The 11,066-nt window shown below is 35.1% G+C and overlaps 1 protein-coding gene across 1 annotated transcript in view; it reads left to right on the top strand.

Annotated features, from left to right (window-relative positions):
• The first annotated feature begins 4,098 nt into the window (after window positions 1–4,098).
• FGF2 (fibroblast growth factor 2) overlaps window positions 4,099–11,066 on the top strand; it is a 76,632-nt gene continuing 69,664 nt past the window's right edge. Inside the window, exon 1 of the mRNA XM_038565228.1 lies at window positions 4,099–4,104. Coding sequence (XP_038421156.1) covers window positions 4,099–4,104 — 6 coding nt within the window. The remainder of the gene's footprint in view (window positions 4,105–11,066) is intronic.

Genomic DNA, 11,066 nt, shown 5'->3' with positions numbered 1-11,066 from the left:
CAATGAGCTGGACCTAAACACTGACAACACCACCCATCAGAAGCCATGACCTGTGATTAATGGGTGTGAATTAGATTGTAGATCTCAAGAGAATTGATACCCCTCAGCAACTGCAAAAAATAAAGAAATCTGTATCATATTGCTTCATATGAGTGATGTAGTTTTGTTTTGTTTTTTTTTTTTTAATTTTATGGCTTTAAGTGAAGACAGGGCCACACAAATTGCATGACTAACCCCTTTCAAAAGTCAGATACTTTTTGCAGCCTACACACTGATGTCATTAAGAGTACTTAATACCAGTGATGTGGATATGACTGCACACTGGAATTTATTCTAAGTGGATCAGGAAATGGAGAAGAGAAATGAATAGGGAACTGTGAGGGAAAACAAACACATTAGAAGCAAAAATAAAATTAAGACTAAATAATTGACCAGAAAAATGGTTAATGTATATTTTACCTTTTGGTCCTTTAAAAATACATACTATATGGGAAACATGATGAGCAGAAAAGAGCAGCCAAAAAGTAAATCTACCTGACTGGATTTCTTTTATATTCCCTCAAATATCCAGCTCATAGAGATTTCTATGGTTCATTTTTGTGCAAACATAAGACTCATTCCCTTTCAGACTAAAAGTTAAAGTTCTGGATGTTTATAGCCTAAAGATATTGCCTGTGAATCTGGTAACTTAGACCAGAGAGTGTTGCTTTGAAAATTGATGTTTTAGGCACTTCTCAGATAACATTTAAATGACTGTGCCTTAGCACTTGTCACACTTAAGATTAACGAATCACAAAACAAAAAGACAAAAATGTCCAATAAACTCATGAAAAAGTGTTCAATTTTTAAAAGATTTATTTATTTATTTATTTATTATTTTTATTTATTTATTCATGAGAGACACAGAGAGAGAGAGAGAGAGGCAGAGACACAGGCAGAGGAAGAAGCAGGCTCCACGCAGGGAGCCTGACATGGGACTTGATCCCGGGACTCCAGGATCATGCCCTGGGCTGAAAGCAGGTGCTAAACCACTGACCCACCCAGGGATCTCCTATTTTTAAAAAAATTTTTAAAGATTTTATCTTTTTTTTCAAGAAAGAGAAAGAGAGAGAGCATGAGTAAGGGGCAGAGAGAGGGAGAAGCAGACTCCTCTCTGAGCAGGGAGCCCAATGCCGGGATAGATCCAGACCCATGTCCTGGGATCATTACCTGAGCCAAAGACAGACACTTAATCAACTGAGCCACCAGGTGCCCCGAAAGTATTCAATTTCTATCATAACTTTAGAAATCCAAATTAAACCAATAGTGAATTGCTATTTTTTTATGTCAAGTAGTTCAATGATTGGATTTAAGACAATACGTGAGATAAAAAGAATATAGAAAAAGAGGTTTCCACCATGCTTTTGGGAAAAGTATAAATTGACACAACTTTTTCAAACCAACTTGATAAAATGTACCCAAAGTCTTAAAACATTCATTTGTTCCATCAAAAGTACTATTGAGGGTTTTCTATATCAAAGACTGGAAATCATACTCTATCAGTGAATAGACATTACACAAATAATTATAAGCACAACAGTCTTGTGAAAGGGAAATCAAAAGGAAATAAAAGCAAGGAATTAGGGATGCCTGGGTGGTTGAGCACCTGCCTTCGGCCCAGGGTGTGATCCTGGAGTCCCAGGATGGAGTCCTACATTGGGCTTCCTGCATGGAGCCTGCTTTTCCCTCTGCCTATGTCTCTGTGTGTCTCTCACGAATAAATAAATAAAATCTTTAAAAAAAATGTTTTTTTGCTTCGCCTTTTGCAGGGACAGTGAAAACACTAACTTCAGCTCAATCTATTCAAATTGCAGTGGTTCTAAATGGAATCTTCACTGTAATTTCATTTCTCATTGACTAAACTACTGGCCAAAACGTTAGCTTTTCAGAAAGCATAATGTTCTAGAGAATTTGAATCAATGAAATACATTTTTAAAATTTTATTTTATTTTTTAATTTTAATTCCAGTATAATTAACACAGTGTTACATTAGTTTCAGATGTACAATATAGGGACTCAACAATTCTATACATTACTCAGTGTTCATCATAACAAGTGTACTCTCAATCCCCTTCACCTATAATGAAATACATTTTTTCTATTATAGAGGGACTACTGAAGAAACATTTCAAGTTTTCAAGTCTAGTTAATTCCTGTTCAGCTTTTTTAAAAAGTCATTACTCATTTTTTCTGTATTACTTTTGTGAAAAGACCTTAACCTTAAGAATACTAAATTCAGATAAAATTTTGTATTCTCCTAATGACTAGGGGCTGAGGTGTTTAAATGACCTTTTTCATCCCAGGAGATGGGCTGCTGTAGGTCAGGCTTGAGGTCATCGTCTGATGAGTTACAAACAAAGTCATAGTTTTGGCTGATGTTACAGTAAACTTGGACTACGGACAAAGCTGATGCTTCCTCACTGATGAAAGAAAAAAAAAATTCAATCCTGCCCTCTGAATACAAATAAACACGGGCTATAGTCAGCCAGTTTTAGTGAGTTGGAGTTTATAATATTTCTAAATCTGGTACCCATTGCTGTGTGACCATATGTGGTCAGGTTAAAGTTAAATGTTTGGAAAGATTTCTGGGAAAATAGAAGTATTTCCAAGGAAGGAGAAAGAATCTTAGAACTGAAGAGAGGGAAAAACCCTATTCTTGGTCTATTTCATTCTTTTGTATCCAGAAAGACTAACAAAGGAAGAGTCCATAAGTGGATACTCTATTCGGAGAACTGCAGGAAAAGTGTTCTTATAACTTCCTGCTGTGATGCACTCTAACTCAGTCTTTGAATAAAAGAAGCTAATGATGCATGGGAATTTGGATGATTACCACAATACGTGAATATTGTGATGAGAGTTGCCCCATCTTGAAAACTATTTGTCTTGTTGGTGTCCCTTTAAGATGTGAACATTCAATAATTAAAGGAATTGTAACCTCCGATCATCTGGTCACTAAACATCTACTAATAAAGACCAGTTATTTTAGCTTTATTTACCCTACTGGTTTCTACTAACCATGTGTTCTTGTAGGGAGATAGGGAGTGCAGAAGTCATCAGAGAGCTGTCTCCTGGAATCCCAGAGGACATAGCCAGAGATGACTGACACACAGCATTTTACTTTCTGGACCCTCTGCATTTACTTTTTTTTTTAGGATTCTCATAGAAAATTATTATATTTTCCTTACTACATGTATTCTAAAATAAGTTATTTAAATGAGAAAAAGTAGTACATGCATGTGGTTAAAAATTAAAGTTGCACAAAAATAGGACAATTGAGAAGCCTTCTTTTGCAGTTTCCAGTTCCCAGTTCTTCCCAGATGTAGGCATTACTGAAATACTCTATGCCTATCAAAGCATACATATTGTGGGTGCATGCATGTTTTTCCATCATGAAAATGGAAGCAGAAGGGCACCTGGGTGACTCAGTCTGTTAAGCACCTGCCTTTGGCTCAGGTCATGATCCCAGGGTCCTGGGATTGAGTCCAGGGTTGGGGATCCCTGTTTAGCAGCAGCCTGCTTCTCCATCTCCCACTCCCCCTGCTTGTGCACTTTCTCCCTGTCAAATAAAATCCTTAAAGAAAAAAAAGAAAGAAAGAAATTGGAAGCACACCATACACATGGCAGCATGCCTTATATTTTTCACTTGTTTTCCATTTTGTCAATATATCTTGGAGATCATTCCATAGTCATACATAAAGATTGACTTCATTTTTTTTAATTGCTATACTTCATTACAGAATTGCATCTGTAGTGATGGGCTCTCAAAAATATTTATTAAATGAATGACTTTACTATAATTTCATTTATAGGCCTGGTAGGTACTGATACCCCTCCTTTTTTTTTTTTTTTCATTAGGCTCCACCCTGGGCATGGAGCCCAATAGAAGGCTCACCACCCAGAGATCAAGACCTGAGTTGAAATCAAGCATCTGATGCTTAACCCACTGAGCCACCCAGGTGCCCCGATAACCTTTTTTCTTACTGCTTAATTCCAGGCTTTTGCAACCATAAATAAAGCTGAAGTACATACATTCATACATCTGTGGACATATGCGCGAATATGTCCGTAGGATAAATTCCTAGGAAAGACATTGCTGGCTTAAAAGGAGCACATTTCAAATAATTGAGTGCTCTAGCCAGTTTGATCTCAGACGAACAGTGACAGAGAGTGCCTATTTCCTTCTATCCCCTAATGCTATACATTGAACTTTCTATGTCCATCTGAGAAGTAGATCAATATATCTCATCCTAGGTTTAATTTGCATTTCTTTTACTCACATGTTTGATATTTCATTTATATATTTTATAAGGTAATCTACATAAATATTATGTGCTTATATACTGTTTATATTTATTTTTCTATAAAAAACTTGTTCATATTTCTTTGCCTCTGAGTCTTTTCTCAGTGGTATTTAAGGACTCCTTACGTGTTTAGAAGATTCACTTTGAGATCATGGACACTGCATAGCTTCCCAGTTTGTCATTTACCTTCTGAGTTTGTTTACAGCAGGGGCAACCCTGGTGTGGGTACTTATACTAAACCCCTATCATTGAAGGGGTCATTCATAGTGCTTTCCCAAAACCAAGAAAGTTTGTCCCAAAGGTAATTTCGGGTTCCCACTTTTTCAAGGTTGCTTTAAGATGACTGGTATTTTGTTGCTGTTGTTTTCTATTAAAGTCCTGACTGGGATCCCTGTCCATTCCCACAACCCCAGACCCAGGGTGCCCTCCCAGGCTGATAGAACACTTACTGCGTCCCAGAGGCTCCCATATGCATGGTTTGTTCCCACAACCATCCCCTCAGTTATTGAGCCCTTAGGACTGTTGGATAGGCCACACCATAGCCTGCCAGACATCCTGGGAAAGCGTTTCCCGCCCTGCGCTGCCATGATGCATAGGTTTGAATGCTACTTCCTGACAGCCCTCATCTGTGGGACTAGTGGTCAGTCAGGCCATCTTTTTTTTTTTTTTTTAGATTTTATTTATTTATTCATGAGAGACACAAGAGAGAGGCAGAGACATAAGCAGAGGGAGAAGCAGGTTCCTCACAAGGAGCCTGATGCAGGACTCGATTCTGAACCCCAGGATCACGCCCTGAGCCAAAGGCAGACGCTCAACTGGTGAGCCACCCAGGTGTCCCCAGTCAGGCCATCTTGATGGATTCCTAGGTGTCTTCCATCTCACACAGCTCAGTTCAGACCCAGAATCTAAGATAACAGGTTTTTTTCTCTGAGTTTTGGCACATAAAAAAAAAGTATCTTAATTGAGGGCCAGGATGCCCATTTAAACTAATGTCAAAATAAAAACAAATGGTCAATGAGATTAGTTTCTGAGCAGATTACACAGAAAATAAAGAATAACAGAGTTTTCAGGTAAAGGGTCATCTTTGTCATGTATTTATTACTAATAACATCTGTTTGAATGGAATGAATATAAGGATGGCTGAGCTCCTCCTCTGATAGCTCTTCCCACGCAATTCTTACTATTGAGTTGATCTAATTAAAAAATATAGACCATATGAAAAAAAAACTTTTACTTTTTAGCATCCCTTTCTTTAAAAAGTAAAAGAATAAGTCTTTGTGGTTGTCCCTTGGCCCTCAGAAAGGCCCCAAAGATACCTTAAGAGTAAAAGACATCATGAAGTTTTAATTTTTCTGAACTTAGGGGTTGAACTTGGGAAAGCAACATCAAAGAGTCTAATGAAAGGAGACTAGTCGCTTGATTAATGGAGTCACATAGGTAACTGAAAATAATGAATGACTAGATTGGCTATTTAGTAGAGTGACAATATAATATTTAAGAATAAGGGGAGGTGGGCAGGGGATGGGGTGACTCGGTGATGGGCACTTGATGGGATGAGCACTGGGTGTTATGCTACATGTTGGCAAATCAAACTCCAATAAAAAAAATACAAAAAAAAAAAAAGAATAAAAATTGCCAACTGTAACATAATTAAGCCTTGGCTATTTCAGGAACCTTTAGGTGTTTATTGTTTGTTTATTTGTTTTTCAAAATCAAGAATAAAAAGTCAAGATAAAGCACAGAACATTATTCTGGTGAGATCAGGATCTGCTACCTGGACATAAAAGATAAACAGAAAAAAAAAAAAAAGATAAACAGTACTTTTTTATACCTCTTGTGGAAGCAAAATAACAGCTGATAGTCATAATGACAACTTGAGAAGTGATAAAATTATTTTTGATGTACAAGGTTTTAGAAGACAGTCATTTCTGCATTTTAGTGGGATTTCATAAAGACATAAGTTTAGTGTGGTTTCATTAAAAACAGTTAACATTTAGAGTTCCACAGTCATTGACCACACCCATACGTAATGTAGACAAGGAGACAAGGAGTGGTTTTCAAAAACAACTTTTTAAAATGAAATTAATGCACACATTCTCTTAAAAATACTTGTTCACGCCCTACTTAGAGCAACAAGGCCCAAGGATACTACAATATTTAGGGTAGAAAGAGCCCTCCTTTAAGGGATCTTGTGTTCTACTAGAGTAAAGGAATTGATAATAAGTAAGGAAATAAACAAGATACAATTTTAGACAAGTTTTATGTGATAGTAGCCAGAAGTTATTGATATAAAATAAAAATAATTTGACTACCCAAAATAATGAGTACTAACATTTTAACACATATCATTCTAATATGTGTTTGGGAGTATCCATATGGCTACACAGAGCATGTTAGTTTGTATGAATATAACATGATTTATTCAAATTAGTTTGTTCACTTTGTTGGTCTCTCATTTTTTTCTCCATTACAATCAATGTTATAAAGAAACCAAAGTTGCAAACATATGTAATATTTTTCTTTAAATTTCTTGCACAAAACCTTATTGGCTCAAATGAAATTTAATTTCAAAAGTTGAAGGACTCAATGCACATATTTTTAAACTGCCCTTCCAAAATGATACAGTAATTTATCCTCCATCCATCAGTTCATGAATGACATGACAATACTAACATCAGTTCTTTTTTCTTGCAACTTTAGGGGAGAAAATTTTCATTTTTATTCTAGCATGCATGTCTCTATTTGTTCTAATATGTAATTTACATACCAAAACATTCACCCTTTTAAAGTGTACAATTCAGTGTTTTTAGTATATTCATAAAGTTGTGCAATTATCACAGCTATCTAATTCCAGAGCTTTTTCATCACTCCAAACAACAACAAGCCCATACCTATCAGCAGTCATTCCCGATGTCTCTCTTCTTCTAGGCCCTGGCAACCACTAATCTGCTCTGTGTCTCTGTGGATTTGCCTATTCTGGACATTTTGTATATCCTACAATATGTGGGCTTTTCCATCTGGCTTTTTGACATAGCATAATATTTTAAGGTTCATCCATGTTTTAGCATGCATCAGTTCTTCACTTCTTTTTATTGCCAAATAATATTCCATTGTATGGACATACCACATTTTCTTTATCCATCACTAGTTGATGGACATTTGGGTTGTTTCAACTTTTTGGCTATGAGAAATGATGCTGCTAAAAAAAAAAAAATAAATGATGCTGCTATAAACATTCATTGACTTAGTTTTGCATGGCCATATGTTTTTGTTTCTTTGGTATCTATATGTATGAATGGAATTGCTAGGTCATATGGTGACTCTGTGTTTAATTTTTTGAGGAACTACCATACTACCAGACTGTTTTCTAGATCAGTTTTATGTTCCCGCCAGCAATGCACAGAGGTTCCAATTGTTCCACATCCTTGACAACACATGTTATTTTCTGTTTTTAAAATTATAACTATTGGGATCCCTAGGTGGCGCAGCGGTTTGGCGCCTGCCTTTGGCCTAGGGCACGATCCTGGAGACCCAGGATCGAATCCCACATTGGGCTCCCGGTGCATGGAGCCTGCTTCTCCCTCTGCCTGTGTCTCTGCCTCTCTCTCTCTCTCTCTGTGACTATCATAAATAAATAAAAATTTAAAAAAAAAATCTTAAAAAAAATAAATAAAATAAAATTATAACTATCTTAGTAGGTATAAAGTGGTATCTCATGGTGGTTTTGATTTGCATTTTCCCAATGACTAATTATGTTGAATATCTTTTTGTGGGCTTATTGGCTCTTTTTTTAAAGATTTTTTTTTTTTCATTTGAAGAGAGAGCAAGAGTCTAAGCAGGAGGAGGGTCAGAGGGAGACAGGGGGAGAAGCAGACTCCCCTCTGAGCAGGGAGATTATGACCTGAGCTAGAAGCAGATGTTTAACCAACTGAGCCACCTAGGCATTCCTGGCTAGTTTTATACTTCTTTGGAGAAATGTCTATTCAAATACTTTGACTACTTTTCCTTTTAAAATGTGTTGTCTTTTGATTGTTGAGTTGTAAGTGTTCTTTATATATTTTGGAGACTAGATTCTTATCATATATGATTTGCAAATATTTTCTCTTATTCTCTGGGTTCTTTTTCATTTTTTCAATAGTTTGATGCACAAAAGTATTAAATTTGGATGAAGTACAATTTATCTATTTTCTTTTGTTGCTTGTGTCTTTAGTGTCACATCTGAGAAACCATTGCCTAATCCATGGTTACAAAGATATACACCTATGTTTTCTTCTAAGAGTTTTATAGTTTTAGCTCTTACATATAAGTCTATGATCTTTGCTATTTTTTTATATGGTGTAAGGGGCCCAAATTCACTTTTTTTTTCACATGAATATCAGTGTCTCAGCACTATTTGTTGGAAAGACTATTGTTTCCTCATTGAATAGTCTTGACACCCTTGTTGAAAATCAGATGATCTTAAATGTCAATTATTTCTTGACTGTTAGTTCTATTCCATTGATCTATATGTCTATCCTTATGCTAATACTATACTGTCTTGTACATTGCAGCTTTGTTGAAAATTTTGAAATCAAGTCTTTCAGCTCTGCTCTTCTTGTTTAGGATTGTTTTAGCTATTGAGTCCTTTGTGTGTCCATATTAATTCAAGGATCAGCTTGTCAATTTCTTTAAAAAAAAGAATTTTGACATTTTGACAGAGAATGCATTTAGTTTGTAGTTTAATTATCTTAACAATATTCAGTGTTCCAATCTATGAATACAGATATCTTTTCATTTGTTTACATCTTTAATTTTTTTCAAACAATGCTTTGTACTTTTCACTATACAAGTCTTAAACTCCTTTGGTTAAATTTATTCCTAAATATTTTATTCTTTTTGATGATATTGTAAGTGAAATTGTTTTCTTAATTTCATCTTTAGATTGTTCTTTGGTAGTATAAAGAAGTACAACTGATTTTAATATATTGGTCTTGTACCCTGCAACCTTGCTGAACTCATTTATTGGCTCCAATTGTGTATGTGTGGGTGAATTCTTTTTTTCTTTTCTTTCCTTCTTTCTTTCTTTTTTTTTTTTTCTATTTTAAGTATTGTGTTAGCTGTGAGTGTTTCATAAATGCCCTTGTCAAGTTGAAGCAGTTCCCTTCTATCCCTAGTTTGTTGTGTTTCTGGTTTCATTTTTATCATGAAAAGGCGTAGGATTTTGTTAAATATTTTTAAAATTTCCATTGAGATGATCATATTTTTTTAACCTTTATTCTGTTCTATTAATATGATGTTTTACTTTGACTGATTTTGCTATGTTTAACCAAACTTGCATTGCTGGAATAAATCCCACTTGGGCATGATGTATTATCCTTTTCCTGTGTTGCTAGATTCTGTTTGATAGTAATTTGTTGAGAAATTTTTCATTTATATTCATAAGGAATATTGGTCTATGGTTTTGTATTCGCTTATGATGTCTTTGTCTGGTTTTGGTGTAAGTATAATAGTAGCCTCTTGAATGAGGCTACTCATTACTTCCTCTTCTATTTTGTTCTTGTTTTTGGAAGAATTTCTGAAGGAGTGGTATTAATTCTTCTTTAAACATTTGATAGAATTCACCAATGAAGCCATTTGGTCCTGGGCTTTTCTCTAGTGTGTGTGGGGGGTATTATTTGATATGCATTTTTGATTCCCAGTGACACTAAAATTTTTATTTTGTTTTTTACTGTTGTTTCTACTTGTTACTTTTTTTTGTTTTTCTTTTTAATTTTAATTCCAGTAGAGTTAACATACAGTGTTATATTTGTTTCAGGTAATAGTGACTCAACACCCAGTGCTAGTCACAAATATACTCCTTAATTTCCATCATCTATTGACACTAACGTTTTAAAAAATATTGTTTTCACTTACAATCCTTTTAGGTACATCTGAAATATTAATCCTTGTATTGATCTTTCAATCGCTGCATGCATTTGTTCACAATGTTTTATATAAAATAGGTTTATATAGGTATTCCCCAGTTTTTGGAAGTTCACATTATGCTACTATGCTTTTGTGAAAGACCTACATCAGTACTTGTTTTTAGTAACTGAAAGAAATCTGAAGATGTTTCTCACTTTCACAAAAATAGGCGAAAGTTGAAGGTTGCACTCAGCGTTGGTTTTGTAGCAAGCCGTTATAGAAGCAATGCAAACCCCAAACAATGAGCAGCCTTGCCAAGCTCCTTCCCTGAGAACTGTACACAGTATTTCAGCATCAAGCTGCCAGAGCTTTGAGCTCTGTGAGCATCTGCACTTTATCTCCATTTATTTTGTGCATATATTAGCAAGATGTGTCCTGAAGTATCAGAAATGGCTTTACAAGGTTATTTTTGGGGGCCTGAAAATAAAAGATTTTCCAAATACATTAATGGTAATTGCTTCTTAACCTTACATCATTTTGACTTAATGAAAGTTTTCACAGGAATGGTCTACTTTTGGATAGTAGAAGAAAACTGTAATACTTTTTTTTTTGTAATACTTTTTAACATCTGTAAAGAGCAAGTTTCTCTTCATTACTCTTACTATTTTAAAGGATAGCTTTTTAAAAGGTAAAGTCATAACTGTCATGAAGACAAAAAGTGAATATTAACATTTATATCTCCTAAAATATAGAGTTTATGTTATCTCATTAATTCATGAGGAAACCAGTAAGACGTGACAACAGTTTTGAAAGAATTCAATGAGCCACACATATCATGGCAGA

This window comes from Canis lupus, chromosome 19 (genome assembly GCF_011100685.1).
Source record: "Canis lupus familiaris isolate Mischka breed German Shepherd chromosome 19, alternate assembly UU_Cfam_GSD_1.0, whole genome shotgun sequence".
NCBI lineage: Eukaryota > Metazoa > Chordata > Mammalia > Carnivora > Canidae > Canis > Canis lupus.
This window is presented reverse-complemented; position numbering and strand designations above follow the sequence as displayed.